This window comes from Prionailurus bengalensis, chromosome C1 (assembly GCF_016509475.1).
Source record: "Prionailurus bengalensis isolate Pbe53 chromosome C1, Fcat_Pben_1.1_paternal_pri, whole genome shotgun sequence".
NCBI lineage: Eukaryota > Metazoa > Chordata > Mammalia > Carnivora > Felidae > Prionailurus > Prionailurus bengalensis.
The window spans coordinates 42,302,251-42,322,510 of record NC_057345.1 but is presented as its reverse complement, the minus strand read 5'-3'; the positions used below and the strand labels follow the sequence as shown (position 1 = coordinate 42,322,510).

The window sequence follows — 20,260 nt, the reverse complement described above, 5'->3', positions numbered from 1 at the left end:
GGGGCGGGGCCACGACGTTTGGCGCGAAATTTTCTTTTCTCCATCTTCTCTACTTTCCCAGGTAGGCTCCCGCTTTGTCTCCAGCGTGCGGCCAGTGGCTGTAAGAGGAGTCCAGCTGGGGCAGGTTAGAATTGCTGCGGCTCCACGAGCTCCTGAAGCAGAGACGGTGGAATCGGAGGGCTTAGGCAACTGGTGAGTGTGGAGTTCCGGGGCTGGAGGGGGATCTGAGCCAGGGGGACTGCGGAAGTTTTTCTCTGTGGACGCACTCAATCATTGATTCGTTCAGCAGATATTTACTAAGCGCCTGTTAAATTCTAAGCCCATTAGGAGCATTCTTCTTTTCCACATCCCGATTTGTAAAAGGCTTCCCACTCCGTCAGGGACGGAGAATTTGTAGTTGGGGAAACCGGAAGCCAACAGCAGAAAAGCGTGAGTATTCCTGGCCACAGCGCCCTGAGGTTCTCATTTAATGATCGTAACCATATCTTCTATCGGCTTTGCCCTTGTGATGCATTTGCATCTTTTCCTCCTTTGAGCCATCGTGAACCAAGCACCACAGGGAAGGCAAAGCAGCAGAAGTTATGACTCCATTTTACAGATGTATCAGTTGAGCCCAGAGAGAGACTTGTCTAGGTCGCTTTTTGTGAGTAAGAGGCCTGGGCTCCTACCCAGGTCTTTTTTTTTTTTTTTTTTTTTTTTTTTTTTAAGCCCCAGATGAGTTGCTCTTAACTGTTGGACTCTCATCCACCTTCTAGGAGAGAAGTCTACTGGCACGTCTTTTACTTCCTCTAGGCTAACCCCGAAATAGAAAGGCCTTCTGTTTTTACAGTTGGAAAAAGCACTGGACTTAGACACATGAGATGTGAGATTCCTATCCGGGGCTACTATCTGCGAAACTACAATGATTAGATGTGTCAGTTTTCTCTTTTAGTTGTCCGTAAAAATGGTACCCTCTTCCGTGCTGTTTTTGGGTACTTGTGAATGCCAACGGAGGTTTCCGATGTGACAGCATAATTTACCACGTCCTTCTGCAACAGTTTTTAACGTAATAGAGGGTAATATGTGGATTTTATAAGGTTTATGAATCCCCTGAAATTAAAAGCAAAATTTTGTGTGAATTGCATGAGAGTTTCATAACGTTCATCAAATTATTTAAAAAAAAAAAAAAAAGAACCACTATCTCTTAAAAATAAATGCAAGGGATTAGGGAGTGGGCAAGTGATTTTTACCATTTTTGCATTTTCTCACTTAATTCTAGAATAGTGCCTGGCACACAATGGGTGATTAAAATTTTTTGTTGAATAGAAGGAAGAGTCTATTATTATCCCCAGGTTGTGGGTAAGAAAATCGGGATACATTTGACTTCCCAGTTAGTGGCCTGGGAAGCCTGACTTATTGTAGTAAGCACAACAGAAGCAAGTTCTCTTAGGCATGTATTAACAGTATCCACTTTCACACAGGTGTTGTAAAGTGAAGTGGTTTAGAGTTCATTGGAATCTGGCTGCTCAGGGTTCTAATTAAGGCTGTGCGATCCAGAGTAACATTGAGACAAGTTAATCATTTTTAAAAAATTTTTTAACATTTATTCACTTTTTTGAGAGACAGAGACAGCACGAGTGGGGGAGGGGCAGAGAGAGAAAGAGACACAGAATCTAAAGCAGGCTCCAGGCTCTGAGCTGTGAACACTTCCTGACGCAGGGCTCCAGCCCATGAACTGTGAGATCATGACCTGAGCTGAAGTCGGGCGCTTAACTGACCAAGCCACCCAGGTGCCCCAGGACAAGTTAATCATTTTGAAGGGCTAATAGCACCTACCTTTCATTCAGCAAATATTTATTATTGAGTACCTACTGTGCACTTAATATGTGCTAGCATTGTTCTAGGATTATTTTGAGGATTAAATGAGATAAATTCATAGAGTTTTGGCTCCACCTTCTATCATAATATTGGCTCAATATGTATCCGCTATCATTTTTACTGCAACCATGACTCCCTTATGTTTTCCTTGGGTGTGGCACCCTGCACTGGGTGGTATGTATGTTCCCGATTTCTGGTATCTGCAACACTGAGAGTCTGTTGTGGGTATCTCCTAGAAGCCAAAGCCTTTGCTAGGCCAAGTCAGACTGACTGCCTTTCTACCCCATTCATCACCCCTCTTGGCTGATCTCTCTGCTGATGGTGGATGAGATGAAATGCTGGGTCATAAGGTAAGAAAGTGGGATAACAGTACAAAGAGGCTTGACATCTTATGCTGCCTCTTTAGATGGACTCTCCATTAATTTTTTGAACTTTTCATTGAAAAATATTTACAGACAAATGAACATATCAAATGTACAGGTCAATGAATTTTCTTAAAGAGAACATACCTGTGCAACCAGCATGCAGATCAAGAAACATGATCAGCGTCCCAGAAACATCCGGCTTCCCACCATGTTCCCTTTCAGTCACCTAGGTTAACTTCTATTACGACTTCTAACACCATAGGTTACTTTTACCTATTTTTGAACTTTATATAAATGGAATTGATATAGTATGATATTTTCTGGTGTCTGATTTCTTTAGTTCATTGTTACTTTGTGAGATTTTCCCCATGTGTGCAGTTATAGTTTGTTGAATTTCATTGCTGTATAGAGCTGCTGTGAACATTCTGGTTCATGTCTTTGAATGGTTTGTATGTTTTTCTGTTGGGTATATTCTGTTGGAATTCCTGGGTCATAGGATGTTCATATGTTCAGTTTTAGTAGATACTGCCCACTTTCCAAAGCAGTTTTACCAATTTACGTGCCCTTCAGCAGTGTATGAGATTTCTGGCTGTTCTCTGTCCATACCACACTTGGTATTAATTGACACTAATGATTTTTTAAATCCTTTTTTTTTTTTTAAGTTTATTTACTTTTTTTGAGAGAAAGAGAGTGTGCAAGCAGGGGAGAGGGAGAGAGAGGAAATGAGAGAGAATCCCAAGCGGGCTCTGCACTGTCAGCATGGAGCCCACCATGGGGCTCATGAACCATGAGATCATGACCTGATCCAAAATCAAGAGTCAGACAATTTTTAAAATCAATTTGTTTTTTCATTCATTCATTCATTCATTCACCTTTTTTGTGCCAAGTACTAACCTAGGCTCTGGGGATACAGTTATGAATAAGATAGACAAGGTCCCAATATCTGTGCTTTTTGGAAGCTAACATTCTTTTTTTTTTTTTTTAAAGTTTATTTATTTTGAGAGAGAGTGTGAGCAGGGGAGAGGCAGAAAGAGGGAGAATCCCAAGCAGGCTCGATGCCATCAGCACAGAGCCTGATGTGGGGCTCAAACTCATGAATCCATGAAATTGATGAACTGAGCCAAAATCAAGAGCCAGATGCTTAACTGACTGAGCCACCCAGGCCCCCCTGGAAGTTAACATTCTAGTATAGGAAGTACAATAAATAAGAAATTAATATAGTGTTTATTGCTTTGATCATAGGGTGGGGTAATGGAACATGATGGACAGTATAAGGGAGTAACAGGGTAACTTTCCATTGGGTATCAGTGAAGGCCTATCTGAGAAAGTTTTATTGGGGCTGAGACCTGAGCCATCCCTGCAAAGATATGCAAGAAGAGAGAACACCAACTGTGTAATACATCTGAGGACACCAACAACCTTGATCTGCTTAAAGTTTGGGAAAGCAGGCTTGAAGCATAGTGATAGACCAGTGGGAGGCAGGTTATATGTCTGAGCCCAGACAGTCTTTCTTCCAGTATCCCTGTTTGTTCAGCCTAGGGTAAACCACCCACCCTTGTATATATATGTCCATATACTGGTCTCATTTTTTTAATTTTTTATTCTTTTGAGGTGGGGAGGGACAGAGAGAAGGAGAGAATTGCAAGTAGGCTCTGCACTGTCAGCATAGAGCCCAGTGTGGAGCTCAATCCCACGAACCGTGAGATCATGACCTGAGCTGAAATCGAGTTGGACGCTTAACTGACTGAGCCACCCAGGCACCCCACATACTGGTCTCATTGATCATAGCTCATGACCTCCTAGAAATTTTATCTTGGATTGGTTTTTGAAGGAGGATGTCTGCTTTAGTAAGCTAAAATATCATCTGTATTTTAAAAAGCTGAGAGCTTGGATTTGATTCCCTTAGGTATATATGAGTACCTTATAGGTGGTTGTCCTTCTCTTTGCCAATTTGGGGGTTGAAAGAATGAAAATGTTGTTTCAGTGGAGTCAAATATTATAGTCAAAGTGGCAAATCAGGTGATTTATTCTACACTTAGATTATTCGGGAATTATAGAAAGTTTTCAGGGAGACCAGTTTGCTGCAAAGTACTCTCAGTGATATTCCAGGGTTTTTTTTGTTTTTTTTTTAATGGCAGGGTTTAGTGAGATCTGTAATTTATTTGCATCTTTTGTTACCTCTGTAGCCTATTTTGCCTGGTTGCATTGTGGAAAGGTGAAAAGATCCAAGTTTACTACTGACAGTTCTGTGTTAGATCATCCATTAAAAGAAACATATATTGTAAGGTAAGTTAGTGTTCTGTATTTCCTTGAACATTTATTGTGATTCAAAACGTTTTACTAATTTTTGCCAAGAGATTATTGGTTATAATGAATCCACATTCACTTTTTATTTGAGCACAAGTCTCCTACTTTTTTTACTCCTTAGTCTTTGCTATTTGTTCATTTCTGTGATGTACTTAATTAAAATTAGATTGATTTTAATAGTACTATGTGTGAATTATATAGTACTCTTAATGTTTTTAATAGCAATCCTTTAGGCATCATTTCTAAGCTGTGTATTTACTAATGACTTAGTACCTTTTCTTCTTTTTGCTAATTAGTTTCCTCAAAGCATAGGAAAAAAATACCTTTTTTATTTTTTTAAATTTATTTTTTTAAATGTTCAGTGTGGGTTTTTTTTGTTTATTTTTGAGAGAGGGAGGGAGGGAGAGAGAGAGCGTGAGCAGGGTAGGAGTAGAGAGAGGGGGACACAGAGGATCCCAAGTGGGCCAAGCTGACAGCAGAGAGCCCGATGCAGGACTCCCAGCTCACAGATTGTGAGATCATGACCTGAACTGAAGTCAGACATTTAACCTACTGAGCCACCCAGGTGCCCCATAAAAAATACCTTTTTCAAAAGCTGAAAATCTTATAGGTCAGAATGTTCCCAAGTTAGAATATAGGACATGCTACTGAACTTTAGGAAACCAGCTTGTTTAATCAGGATGTTGTTTTCAACACAGCCTGAAATTATTGGCCCATCTATCAGTAATTCAGAGTAATTCTGTCAAAAGGATTAAAAAATTTTTTTATTTAGCCCCAGTTTTGTCAAATTTTAGTTTCATAAAAAAAGCATTGAATTTAGAGGAAAGATTTATTATCTTAATTACTTAAACTTAAAATAATAGATTGGCATTATTATTAGGACTAATAGATTGCAGCTCTCAAATTGTAGACAGGATTGTCAGATATCCTTGGATTTTTCATTCACATTTCTGTTTTTATCAGTAAAAGTGTCTCCTTTTTTTCCCCATGTACTTTAACATAAGCATTTCTTTTTGCTATTCACACTATTTACAGCTAGGGTCTGTCATATGCACAGGAAAAGTCCCCTTTCAAATGTCAGAGAGGTTTTGTGTTTTTTGTCTTCAGTGTAAGTGTAATGATACACTTGATAAAACCCATTACCATTCCCCTAAATGCCTCTTGTATGTTTTTCCCTCCATCCCTTAGAATCCCTCATTTAATTTTATCTTATCAATATTTACTTACTATTCAATATTCAGTTCAGAAAACCCCTGTAGGGAGCCTTTGCTACTTCAACAGCCTTAACCTGGTTTATAAGTGTTACGAAGATGCTTACAATCATTGTATCACTGTCTTTAGTTTCGAGTTGTTGAATGTTTAATACCTATCATTGTGCATTGTAGCTAGTAGGTACTTCTAAATATTTATAGTTTCTTTTCTTACATATTGACTATGCACAGGAACAGATAAGACAGTACAAGACATACACAGATGATACTAAATTTCCTGTGTTCAGTCTGTATAGAACTTGACTTTTTCATCAAAGAAAATGTTTTCTAAATCTAAAATCTGGATATAAAATGTATTGGGGGCAGAAGAGTAGGCCGAACTCACCGAAGGCAGGGACTGTGTGCTAGAATCCATCAGAGCATTGTCATGTTAACTCAGTTAGTGACTTTCACATAGGAGCCATGGCATACTACCCTACAAGGCTGAAGACCAGACAAACTTACTCGTGGGTTGGCAGGCCATTGTTGGATCAAAAACTACACTACCACATCTACAAGTGAGTGATGGACTCTGTTGGGTGTCCTGGAAATAATAGCTTCTCCACACTAAACTGTTAATAACTTGTATCCAGCCTGTTCTAGTTATTACAGATTGAGAGTTGAGGGACAATAAATATGAATAGATTATAAGGAAGGGTTTTGTTTAATGTAAGATGATAGCATAAATAAAGCAGTGATATAGTAAGATGTTATATCATTAATAAAATTTGGTAGGTATGATAATGTTATATCTATTTAAGGTGGGTTCTGTGTATTTCTGCATAATAATAGGGTGGGATTTGATGTTGTTTAGATGTCCTCTCAGCCCTAGAGGTCTCTGAAGAATTTGATACTGTTACTGGGCAGCTTTCATGCTTGGGAAGCCTTTGTTCTTTGTCAATAACTGAGAGAAGTTAGGGTTCATAGTAAGGCCTCTAGATTAATCATTCACACTGAAACAATTGATTCAACCCATTTCATCTCTTCTGGCATATGACTTTATGGGTGAATTGGTTTCCTAATAGGAGAATTGGTCATCAGAGAGAAACTATTTCGGGGATTTCCAGTTGGAGAGCACTTTCATCTGTGCCCAGAGGGTCGGAAGAGGTTGGCCCATCCTAAACGATTTCCTAACATGTTTCTCTCCCTCCTAGAGAAATGAGTGTCAAAATAGAAGGTAGTTTGACTGAGATTCACATCCAAGTTGGACAATTCGTGTTGATTGAAGGGGATGATGATGAAAATCCGTATGTTGCTAAATTGGTTGAGTTGTTTGAAGATGGTGAGTTTGGGGCTGGAATGAGAACCATTCCTTATCATGAATGATTGGGAGCTGCAAGATTTCTGATTGCTGATTTTTCTGTTCACTGCAACATAGAGGGTGTGAACCCTAGATTCTGAGGTGGGGTCACTTAAGCACTAGCTGTACCCTGTTACGTCTAGTAAACTTTTTTGCTCGCTAGAGCAGTAGTGGGTAAAAATGGGATTGGCGGAGTTCAAGAATTAGGTTTTCCATTATTTTTAGGAGTGGGTAAAAATGGTCCTTAAGGCAGTTTTGGATAAAGGATAAATTCAGGAGGAAGGGGGAAGGAAAAAAAATAGATGATACAGACGTGTCCTTTAAATTTAATTAACAAAATTTTTTTTTAATGTTTATTTTTGAGAGAGAGAGAGAATGTGAGCAGGAGAGGGGCAGAGAGAGGGAGACACAGGATCCAAAGCAGGCTCCAGGCTCTGAGCTGTTAGCACAGAGCCCAATGTGGGGCTCAAACTCACGAACTGCGAGATCATAACCTGAGCCAAAGTCAGATGCTTAACTGACGGAGCCACCCAGGCACCCTGGTGTCCTTTAATTTTAGTATGAGGAAGATAGTGATGAATTTTGAAAATGTAACTTTTTTTTTTACAAGGGAGGAGATAAGTTGGATTGGGAAGGTATGTCAGTTGATGTTCAATCAAGAAAACAAAAAGATCTTTAGTTTTTCCCATAAGGACTTGTGTATAAGTGTTGAAAAGGCTGGAGGAACAAAAGGTGGTATTTCCCAGAGATCAGTAAGTGCAGAAAGCCATTACTACCCCTAATTCCAGAGGAACAAAAGGGAAGGTAGTGTTAACCAGAGGCTGCATGTCCACACTCACAGCCCTCAACTGACTTTCTGAGCTTTTAACCCTCTGCAAAGCAGAAAGGTAGGAATGGGGCAGAGTTCCAAAAGGGGAATTAAGAATAAAGATAGCAGGAGCTCCTGGGTGGCTCTGTCAGTTAAGCGTCCAACTTCGGCTCAGGTTATGATCTCATGGTTTGTGAGTTCAAGCTCCACATCAAGTTCTCTGCTGTCAGCACAGGGCCCTCTTCAGATCCTCTGTCCCTCTCTCTCTCTCTCAAAAATAAATAAATAAACTTTAAAAAAACAAGAAGAAGAAGAAAGATAGCAATTAGAAACTACATAAAACTGTGTCTTCCAAAAGCTAGGCAGAGAATGACAGGATAGGTATTCCTGTGGCAGTTTGTATGCCTAAAAGGAATGTGGAAGAAAACCTCATGAAACTAACATCCACCAGGGGGAGCACATTGGCACGGTGGGCTTCTGTATTTGAGCTACGGGCCTTTGTGTATAGATTTTAGAATCTTTGTGTGTTGCTCCATTGGATGGCTTCAGTCTTTATCTGAAGTGACGGAAGAGAAGAGGCGATGATGATGGTGGTGCTAGTGATTGTGTGTGTCCTTTCACTTGGGCCTGATGCTGGTATGGAGTGATATTAATGTATATTAATATCATATTAATGTATAAAGATAAAGCTAAAAAATGCAAGCATACGTTTGCTGGAAGTCACCTCAGTGGCTAATGCTCTAATTTTTGCCACAATTTTTGTTTTGCTATTTTTGGTGGCTTCTTTATAATCCCTGATTTGCCAGATTTGTTCAGTGCCTGTGTTTAGAATTGCTCCTCTCAAATGCCTTTTGTAACTTCTTTGATGACCGATAGCCTCATTAGGAAGTGGAACAAAATGAGAAATACATGGGTGCTGGTGGAGTCAGATCGCTGCTGTTGATCCTATGACCTTTGAAAAATTACTTAAGGTCCCTGTAACTTGATAACTTTGCCTGTAACAGAGATAGCCATAATACCTACCTTGTAGGGTTAATGTGAGGATTAAAAATAATATGTCAATCAAGTATTATCCGGTGCTTAGTACAGTGTCTGGCACATAGGAAGTGTTTAATAAAATGTTCTTGCATTTTCTTAACCCTCCCTTTTCCACCTGTCCCTCCTAGATTCTGAACCTCATTCCAAGAAACGTGCTCGAGTCCAGTGGTTTATCAGATTCTGTGAAGTGCCTGTCAGTAAACGGCATTTGCTGGGCCGGAAGCCTGCAGCACAGGAGATATTCTGGTATGATTACCCTGCCTGTAATAGCAACATTAATGCTGAGACCATCATTGGCCATGTGCAGGTAGGTGATGCCTTGACACTCAGTTCTATCTTGAAGCTTATTTCTGGCTGCCTCCTAAACTGCATGACCTCAGAAATATTACTGGCTTTAATTTACCCTATGGAAATGCATTTTTTCCTGTTTGTCATCTTTTCTGCTTACCTGCCTACTTTATCTCAACAAATATTTATGGAGAGCACTTACTGTGTGTTAGGAGCCTCCTGGAGGAAGTGACATTTAGGTTGTGACCTGAGGGATGAGCAGGAATTAGCAAATGTATCTCAGTGGGAAATTATATTTAGCTGTGATTGTGGCAGACAAAGCATTGCAAGGGTGAATACACTTGCTTAAATGAGGACTTCACCTTGAGTAGATCAGTACAAAGAGTGTTAGTGTTAGTTGCTTAGGGCAAATTTATTTTACGTGATTTTGTGATAAATCAGGTTCCGATGAACTGTAGAATGAATTGAGACACTGGTTTGGAAAGTAAGATACAGGTTATTTTTTGAGCTACTTCAGGCCCCTAAAATGGGGTTAGATCATGATATGAAATAAGGTCTCATGGTGATTAAGTAGTTGGTTTATTTATTTATTTATTTTTTAACGTTTATTTATTTTTGAGACAGAGACAGAGCATGAACGGGGGAGGGGCAGAGAGAGAGGGAGACACAGAATTGGAAGCAGGCTCCAGGCTCTGAGCCATCAGCCCAGAGCCTGATGCGGGGCTCGAACTCACGGACCGCGAGATCGTGACCTGAGCTGAAGTCGACGCTTAACCGACTGAGCCACCCAGGCGCTCCTAAGTAGTTGGTTTAATGGTAGGGCAAAGAGACTTAGGTATGGCATGACCATAGTCTGTTTTCTCTTCCAGTCTGTGAGCCCAGCATAGCATATGCCTCAAAATAGTTTGTCTCTGGAGTTAAAAGAGTGAAGGAGTAAAAGGCAGATATAGAAGTTGAAGTAGCAAAATGGGTCAATTTGGAAAGGCAGAGTGGGAAGAAGGTATTTAGGTAGGAACATAATGGGGTGTGGGGGATAAGCAGGGCTGTGACAAGCCAAGCTCAAATAGTGATGGAAGGCCATTTGGAAGAATACTGAGCACTCAGGAGGTAGAGTGGGGCCAGATTTTAGAAGGTACCAAAAACCAGTTTAATAATCAGATCTTGCTGGAGCTGGGAGCCATTATGGACTTGAGCAGGGGAGCGTGCTTAGAGAAGTTGTGGGGAAATTTGACATGAGTGAGTAGATTGGACTGGGAAAGAAAACAGCTCAGTGTAGGAGTGTCAGCTAGGAGTCTGGAAATTTGCTATGCCATGTCTGTGCCTCTTTAGTTTGGAAGAGTGACATTCCAGGTAAGGATACAGATTAAATGATTTTTAATCATCACTCTCATGAAGAATTCCTTGGCTCATTTGGTTCACATTTCTTCCTGTTCACCTGTACATCCTAAATTCAGGTAGTAGCATTAGGCCCAGATGAAGTGTTACCTATGGATCTGAAAGATGAGAAGATACTCTTTGTGAAACTGTCTTGGAATGAGAAGGCATTCAGACCACTATCCCCAGAACTATTTGCAGAGTTTGATAAGCTACAAGAAGGCAGCCCGAGGAGCCAGAAGCCTGTGGGAGTCAAGACCAAGAGCATAGAAAGCCCTTCTAGGACCACAGCAGAGCATGCGATCAAAAGGATTGAATCAAGGCATTCTACCTCCAAATCTCGCCGAACTCCTTCTCATCCTGTCACCCCAAGGGCAAAGAAGAAACTGGAGCTCAATGGTAAGTGTGAGATGGGTCACAGTGGGCAATATTGAGACTAAAGGAATATGATAAAATATTAACTCATATAGTATTGAGTTAGTGCTATAGTATTGAGCAGTGGGCCAGGTACTGATTGGACACATGTTGAAACACACACAGTATAAAATTTACCATTTTAGTAATTTTTTAGTTTTTAAAAAATGTTTATTTTTTTTTTGAGAGAGAGGAAACGGGAGGAGCAGAGAGATAGGGAGACACAGAATCAGAAGCAGGTTCCAGGCTCTGAGCTGTCAGCACAGAGCCGGGCGCAGGGCTCGAACTCACAAACGGCGAGATCATGACCTGATGCTTAACGATCTCCCATTTTAGTCATTTTTAAGTGTACAGTTAAATGGCATTAAATACATTTGTTTTTGTGCAACCATCATCATCATCTTCTAAAACTGAAACTCTGCAACCATTAGACAATAACTCCCAATTCCCCATCCACCATCCCTGGGTGACTACCACCATTCTGCTTTCTTTTACTGAATTTGACTATTCTAGATACCTCACAGAAGTGGAATCATACAGAATTTACCCTTTTCTGACTGGTTTAAATTAGCATAATGTCCTCAAGGACCATCCATGTTGTAGCATGTGTCAAATTTTCCCTTTTTAAAGAAAATTGAGGTGTAATTAACATAACATTATATTAGTTTCAGTTATACAACATAATGATTTGTTAACATCTGTCACCACTCATGGTTCAAATAACTTTTTCTTGAGATGAGAACTTGTAAGATTTACTCTCTTACCAACTTTCAGATATGCAATAACTGTATTCTTAACAATAGTTGCTATTATATCTCCATGTACACTATATCCTCATGACTTACTTACTTTGCAACTGGAAGTTAGTAAGTTTTCACCTCCTTCACCCATTTCACCCATCCCCTGATTCTGGTGATCACCAATCTGTTCCCTGTATCTATGAGCTTGTTTTTTGTTTTCACTTTTTTAAATTTAGAGTCTACATATAAGTGAGGTCATAGGATATTTGTCTTTCTCTCTCTGACTTATATCACTTAGTGGAAAGCCCTGAAGCTCCATTCATGTTGTTGAAAATGGCAGGATTTTATCCCTTTGTTGGCTGAAAAATATTCCTCTGTGTGTGTGTGTGTGTGTGTGTGTGTGTGTGTGTGTGTGTTTATGTGTATGTATCTTTATCCATTCATTCATTGATGGATACTTAAGTTGCTTCCATATCTTGACTATTGTATCTAATACTGCATGGAGGTACACATACCTTTTCAAGTTAGTGTTTTCCTTTTCTTCAGATAAATACACAAAAGTAGAATTGCTAGATTGAATGATATTTCTATTTAATTTTCTGAAGAACCTTCATACTGTTTCCCACAGTGGTTATACCAATTTACATTCCTGCCAAGAGTGCATGAGGGTTCCTTTTCTTCCATGTCCTCATCAACACTTGTCTTTTTGATAATAGCCATTCTGACAGATATGACGTGTTGTCTTCTAATTTTGATTTGCATTTCCCTGATGATTAGTGATACTGAGCATCTTTCCATGTACCCGTTGGCTATCTGTATGTCCTCTTTGGAAAACTGTCTATTCAGATCTTCTGCCTATTTTTTAATCAGATTGTTTGTCTTTTTGCTGTTGAGTTATATGAGTTCTTTGTCTTTTTTGGATATCAACCCCTTATCCAATAAATGATTTGTAAATATTTTCTCTCACTCATAGATTTGCCTTTTCATTTTGTTGATGCAGAAACTTTTTGGTTTGATGTAGTTCCACTTGTTTATTTTTGCTTTGTTTTTGCTTTTGGTTTCAGATCCAAAAAATCATCTCCTAGACCAATGTCAAAGAGCTTACCACCTACGTTTTCTCCTAGGAATTTTATGGTTTCAGGTCGACATTGAAATTTTTAGTCCATTTTGAGTTGGTTTTTGTGTATGGTGGAAGATAGGGTCCCATTTCATTTTTTTTTGCATGTGGCTGTCCAGTTCTCCCAGGACCATTTATTGAAGAGACTATCTTTTCCCCATTGTATATTCTTGGCTCCTTTTTTGTAAATTAATTGACCGTGTGTGGGGAGTTATTTTGGGACTTTCTATTCTGTACCACAGATCTATATGTATGTTTTTATGCCAATACCCTACTGTTTTGATTACTATAGGTTTGTAATATAGTTTGAAATCAGGGAGCGTGATGCCTCCAGCTTTGTTCTTCTTTCTCAAGATTGCTTTGGCTATTTGAGGTAAAATTTCCTTTTTAAGGCTAAATAATAGTCTATAGTATATATATACCACATTTTGATTATCCATTCATCTGTCAGTGGATACTTGGGTTCCTTTCACCTTTTGGCTATTGTAACTTATTGCTATGAACATGGGTGTATAAATATCTGCTCAAGTGTCTGCTTTCATTTTGGGTATATACCCAGAAGTGGAATTGCTGGGTCATATGTTAGGTTGTATTTTTAATTTTTCTAGGAACCACCATACTGTTTTCCATAGCAGCTGCATCATTTTACATTTTCACCAACCGTGCACAAAGGTTCCAATTTCCCCACATCCTCACCAACACTTGCTGTTTTCTGTGTTTTTATAGTAGCCAGCCTCATGGATGTGAGGGATGTCATTGTTACATAATTGTTCCCTAATGATTAGTAATGTTGAGCCCTATATCTTTGAAAGCTTTGCTTATTAAGATGACCTTGCTTTTAGATCCTTGTAGAAGACATAAGAAATACGTATTTTAAAACTCTTAAATTCATACTGATACTTTTAATCTATACCACAGGGTTCTTCCTCACCTTCCCATATTCCATAGTTGTATCTCCCTTCTTTAAGAAGAGCCTTGGGGGGCGCCTGGGTGGCGCAGTCAGTTAAGCGTCCGACTTCAGCCAGGTCACGATCTCGCGGCCTGTGAGTTCGAGCCCCGCGTCAGGCTCTGGGCTGATGGCTCAGAGCCTGGAGCCTGTTTCCGATTCTGTGTCTCCCTCTCTCTCTGCCCCTCCCCCGTTCATGCTCTGTCTCTCTCTGTCCCAAAAATAAATAAATGTTGAAAAAAAAAATTAAAAAAAAAAAAAAGAAGAGCCTTGGTTCTCAGGAGCAATCCCAGTACAAAGTAATTTCACGATTGCTATACCAATACTACTACCAGTAGTTAACTTACCAACTAAAGTTCAAAATTTATTTGCAGTTCTTTATGCCTTTAGAATATATCCCACTGAGGGAGTAAAGTTATTTTGATTGTTTTTTTTCTTTTCCCTCTGATGGTTATATTATTGGTGATAGGCAGTTAGGTTCTTTTATGTCTGTTTAATTTTAGGGTCTTTCCCACCTGTGATTAATTTTTTTAAGCATGCAAAACAGTAAAATAAGAGTCAAAGCTATTTAAAACAAGTGTATTCAGAGAAGACCCATTCCTTTCTTTGCCCTTGTACCCTGTTTCCATTCCATCTTTTGTAGGTAATCAATTTTATTAGTTTCTGGTTTGTTTTTTCTGTGTGTGTGTGGTTTTTTTTTTGTTTTTTTTTTTTTGTAAAAATCAGATATCTGTGTGTGTGTATACACATACATACATATATACACACATACAGACAGACACACACATAAGCATATACTAAAACATGCATATAATTTTTTTTTCTTATCCAGTAGAGTAGCATACTGGATATATCCCTTTTCATCTTACTTTTTTCACTTCTAATGTATTTGAAGCCACTTCATGGCGGTTCTGAGAGCTCATCCTATTATGTGTCATTAGTCCTGAATTCTTTGTGTATGTGCCAAGTTTGTCGGGCATAAGTTATTTGTGTTCTTGATAGCCCCTTAGTACAGTCTATATTTAGGAGTTGAATATAAATTTGTAAAACATTTGGGAAATACCAGAATATTACTAAAGAAATAATTGGCAACATTGCCATTTAGAAATAAATGGTGGTATTTTTTTGACTTGAATTTGCAGGACCTTGACAGTTGGGGTAAGAAATTTAGACTTGACACAGTTACATAATTAGAGGAGAGAGGATATGATGAAAAATTTTTAGATTGTTTTTAACAGAAAGATGGGAAAATGAGGTATGAAGGAGACCAGGACATTGGAACATTTTTATATCAATCTAGATATGAGTTACCCTCATATTCATCACACAGGTATAGATGGCTTCCTTCACCTTACCTGCAGCTATTCCCAACAAAACCATGTGCTGTGACTAAAGTGAACTCCTCTGTGCCCAGTGCTTTCTTGCCTTGTTGTCTTCACTCACATCGATCTGATCTATTCTCTCCCTATATGCCCCCTTCCCTCCCCTTTCAACTCTGTTGAAATCTTGTCTTTTTTTCAAGGTCTATCTCAAAAGCCATATTTATTAGCACTTAGGTGCTTTAGGATGATTTTACTTCCTATTATAGACATTTACATGTATCATCTCCCCAGTTAGACTAGAACATCCTGTGAATAGGGACCAGGATTGAGTTTCATTCAGTTTTTGTTTTCTCCTATCACCTGGCACACACCCTGCCATTTTTACAGCTCTGCTGATATCTGAATGAATGGCTGAGTTCCTGGTGCCTTTGGTCATGGTAAAGGGGCAAATCCAAACGTGGGTCTGTGCATTTACAGAACCCATTTGATTGCCCCCAGGGATCCATCTCATCTCTATGGATAGATATAATCTGAGTTAAGAAAAATCTAGGCCTTGGTGTTATTGAATGCAGCTACTGATAGAAATTGTTTCAAATGCTGTTGAATGGGGGCTGAGAGGTTGCAGTATCACCCTTGGTTAAGAACCACTGTTTTGGTAGATTACTTCAGGGAAATTGCTGAATCACAAAAGCTGATTTAACAGTTGTCTTATGGTTCTAACCAGGAAAATCATCCATGGAATTTAGGAGAGACAAAAAATAATAAGAGCTTCCTGGCCTGGGGAAAGAAAGCATGCAGTAATTACAAATATGGACAGCGCATGTCTTTGTGTAACTTCAGGGGATGTATTTAGCTAGAATGAGATTGAGGGTGTTAATAGTGCTTATTACAAAATTCATACATCATCTGTGGTGATTTCTCTTGGGATTAGGTTTCCCTAGGACACCCAACACTAGGATTTCCCAGCAGAATTCAGGGGCCTCGTTGGATTCTCCTGGAAGAAGTAAACGAAAAGTGACCCTCTCTGAAATCACCTCACCTACTAAGAGGTCTCAGCCTGATAGACTTCATACCTCGTCTCCAGCTCTGAAAGCCCCGCAGAAAACTGGAGAGATTCAAAGCTCATGTGCCAAGGATGGCAAGAAGGCTTCACCTGACTGTCACAGGATCCTGAGAACCCGAGTCCCAGCTTTGAAAACCACAGAGATTTGTGAGGAAAGAACACTTACCCCTATCAGGGGGGGCTGGAAATCCTCGGTGCCTTCTGTGGTTCTGAAACCAGAAAACATCAAAAAGAGGTGATTGGGGGTGTTACCCTGCCTCCCACAGAGCAAATTGAGATCCTTCACATGATGTGAAATGTGTGGGACAGAGTTGCTAAAGTTAGAGCAGCAGATCTCATATCTGACTGCTGTAGAATCACCCAGGAGCCTTTCCAAAACACAGATTTTGGAGCGTCTTCCCAGACATTGTGAATCTCCAAGTGTGAGGCCCAGGAATCTGCATTTAGAAATGCTTTTTAGATGATTCTGATATACCTAGCTGTTATTTGGGGGGGGGGGGGGGTCACTGCTCTGGAAGATAATTTCCCAAACCTGGATTGCTTCACAGTCCTGGTATGGCTCTTCACCACATATTAACACTCAGTTTCTTAGTCTGTTGGGTTGGATTTCTTGTTGTTGTTGTTCTTGTTGTTTGAGAGAATGAGAGAGCACAAGCAGAGGAAGGGGGGGCGGGGAGAGAATCTTAGGCAGGCTCCACACTCAGTGCGGAGCCTGATGCAGCGCTTGATCCTATGACTCTGGGATCATGACCTGAGCCAAAATCAAGTGTTGGACGCTCAACCAACTGAGCCACCCAGGCACCCCTGTTGTTGTTTTTTTTAACTGGAAACCATTCTCAAATACATATAGTACAAGAAGATAATGCATCTAGAACAAACTTTACAGTTTGACACTAGACAATGTTTGTAAATAATGGGCTGCACAAATAATGTGACAAGACAGAAATTATACATTTCAATATTTCCTGCTCAGAGACTCCAGCACCTGGTCAATAATAGGTTTGCTTGGTAAATGCTTTGTATTTAATATGTAGCTACATTTCTGCTAACCTTGAGACTGGACAGGAAATCCATCAATACCTCAGAATCAACAAAAGACAAGAAACTGCCTGGGATTAGTATACTCTGGTCTGTAGTTGAGAAGGGCACAAGGCTGATTTAAATGATAAGCTTTAGTCAAACTTTGTTTTTGAGTCAGATTTCGATTATAAACATTTTCGCAGAGTGTTATTGGTTCCTCCAATGTAGCTGTAAAAAGAATAGGAACCCATTAGTCCCCTTGACTACTTTGGATGCTGCCACTGATTGCTAGTGCTCAAAACCATTTCTTGTAATCTTGCTGTAATATCTTGCAGGGAGGCAGAAGAACCAGAGGCTCAGGATGGAGCTACCACTACCCCCCATCGGATCCATAGAAACAGTTCTCTCTTGACTTTGAATCGGATTAGGCAGCAGCTTCGGTAAGACTTCCTTAGCAGGCAGAAAACGTTTATCACTACCATCTATGATATCTATAATCTTATTTCTTAAAGCCTGGCATGTTTTTTTGTTATTTGCTACTCTGTTAGATTTACCTTTTACTAAGTATGTCTGGGATTATGTTAATTTCACATAAATGTCATAATTTGAAAGCAGCAAGAAACACTACCCTGGGATCAGGTGGCTCCCAGGACTTCATAATTGCACCCAGCAAGACTTAGTGAAGTGCCTAAAAGAATGAACTTTGATTCTGGCAGCTTGGATTTGAACCTGAGCTTTGTTGTACTATGTAACCTTGGGAAGGTTACTTAACCTTTCTAAGCTTCAGTTTCCTCTTCTACAAGATGGGAATGACAAAATACAAGTCACAAGGTTGTTGAGGAATTTAACAAGATAAATAAAGCCCTTAGCAGAGCATCACAGTAGCAAGGGCCCAAGAAGCAGAGCACATCTTTTGTTACTTGGTTGCAGGAAAGACTGATACTTCTAATCCACACTGACCTACTAGGGAACTTCTTATTTAGACACTGAACATCAGAAAATAATGTGTCCCACCATTCAGGTTTTTAGGTAATAGTAAAAGTAACCAAGAAGAGGATGAGTTTCTGCCGGCAGCAGAGATTTCAGACTCTAGCAGTGAAGAGGAAGAGACTTCCACACCACCCCTTCCAAGGAGAACATCCAGTAGGTTGTCCAGGAACCTATGCTCTTCCATGAAGTCATCCTTACAGACCCCCTCAAAGACACCAAAGAAAACTGTAAGGTTCTTTTAGATTTGTTTTCCAAGGAAGCATCCTTCTCTTAATTTTAAAATTGTGATGGCTAAGGTCATACAGTTAGTAACAGCTGGATTCTGAACACAGGTCTGTCATACCTAAAGTTATTCCACTTGGAATATTCATAGAGGAAAGGACCTAAGTGAACCCTAGGACTGAAAATGAAACCAGTTGATTTTGAATCCATATTCCTTTTTTTTTTTTTAATTTTTTTTTAAAGAGACAGAGTGTGAGCGGGCAAGGGGTAGAGAGAGAGGGAGACACAGCATCCGAAGCAGGCTCCAGGCTCTGAGCTGTCAGCACAGAGCCTGACGCAGGGCTCGAGCTCACAAACCGTGAGATCATGACCTGAGCTGAAGTCGGTCGCTCAACCAACTGAGCCACTCAGGCACCCCTGAATCCATGTTCCTTTTAAAGTACAGAACCAGGGGTGCCTGGAGCCTGCTTCAGATTCTGTGTCTCCCTCTCTCTCTACCCCTCGCCCTCTCATGCTCTGTCTCTGTCTCTCTCAAAAATAAACATTAAAAAAATCTTTTTTAAAGATACAGAACCAAATATCCAAGGGCCAAACTTCTTGAGGAAGGAACAAGACTTGGCTCTATATCTACATTTTCCACAAACACTAGCAGAGTGTTTTATGCATAATATGTGTAGCTGGGACGCAGGGGTGCAAGAGCACCTGCCCGGGGGCCCCAGACAGACCAGGTTCAGCCACTCGCCGCTGACAAAATCTCAAAGGCAGAGAGAGGAATGTTGGTGAAACAGGAAAGGAATTTATTTCAGTGAGGCTAACACTGGGAAAACTGTAGACCAGCATCTCCAAGACTGTGTCCAAAACACCAGCAATACTTAACAGGTTCATACAAGAAAAATGTGGGACAAAAGTGAGTGGATAAGTGCAAGTGGGCAGTAAAGGTCAGGTGGATCATTGTCTCGGGGCCAGTCATGCAGGGTCTTGCTGGCATCAGAGCAGTTCTGATTGCTTTTGAGGGGTAGTTTCAGTTACTATCATGGGATACTTTGCCCACATTAAGAGATAAGCTAGAAAGACAACTAAATAAGGTCAAAATAGCAGTACAGTCCTCTTTCAGGTGTTTAGTGGGTATTGAATCCAGAGCTGTTGTTGGTTTGCTATGCCCCCTGATTCACCTGAGAAACAGGGAGCACTACTGAAGTGTTGGTAATGAGTTGTGTAAAGTAAGATGGAAGAGATAAATGGACATTTCTTCTGCTTCCTGGAATTGTAGCAGAATGTTGAAAGCTATTAAAAGAGGGTCTTCCCATGTTCAAATGTATTTGAGAAATGTTTGGATTACACAGTTAAATTGGCTCATTGTCATAGGACTTCTCAAGGCCATTAATTTATTAATGTTACTGTGATCTTTCGAGAGAGCATTAGTGTGTGAGTCTTTGATCAGGAAACTTTTTTCATGGAGCATATTGTTTTAAGGAAATGCCTGTTTCGGAGTCTTTTCCTAGAGGTGATCTCCATTTTTCCACATCAAGAGAAATGTGATTGGGCTTGGCTTAAAGTCAAAAAAGACCTCCAGGGAAGAAGATCAAGTAGATCTCCTTTGGATTAGGGGTAATCTTACCTGGAGTTCCTCATTATGCAAATAGCTCAGCAATGTTCTCATTGCATCTGCTGGGTCCCACCCAGAACAAGGGGTATTTATTTAATAGATATAAAACTGTTAGGGTCTTTCTGTCTGAGTAAGAGGTGGAGAGATTGTTATTACCCTGCAGTCTGGTGGGAAGCAGGTGGGTAGGTGAAATGCCCCCACAGAAGGGAGTGCTTTGTGGAAAGACCATAAAG

General features: G+C 40.0%; 1 protein-coding gene across 3 annotated transcripts in view; it reads left to right on the top strand.

The window, feature by feature from the left end:
- The first annotated feature begins 4 nt into the window (after positions 1-4).
- The window catches only part of ORC1 (origin recognition complex subunit 1), a 32,872-nt gene continuing 12,616 nt past the window's right edge, over positions 5-20,260 (top strand). For 2 of the 3 annotated variants that reach the window (XR_006296584.1, XM_043574960.1), the window contains exons 1-10: positions 5-192; positions 381-429; positions 4,409-4,508; positions 6,198-6,297; positions 6,934-7,061; positions 9,054-9,232; positions 10,668-10,986; positions 16,058-16,424; positions 17,545-17,649; positions 18,231-18,426. Coding sequence is in view for 2 of the 3 variants with exons in the window: in XM_043574960.1 (XP_043430895.1) it covers positions 6,203-6,297; positions 6,934-7,061; positions 9,054-9,232; positions 10,668-10,986; positions 16,058-16,424; positions 17,545-17,649; positions 18,231-18,426 (1,389 nt within the window). In the remaining variant the exon portion in view is untranslated. The remainder of the gene's footprint in view (positions 193-380; positions 430-4,408; positions 4,509-6,197; positions 6,298-6,933; positions 7,062-9,053; positions 9,233-10,667; positions 10,987-16,057; positions 16,425-17,544; positions 17,650-18,230; positions 18,427-20,260) is intronic. The other variant, XM_043574961.1, reaches the window with a different exon arrangement.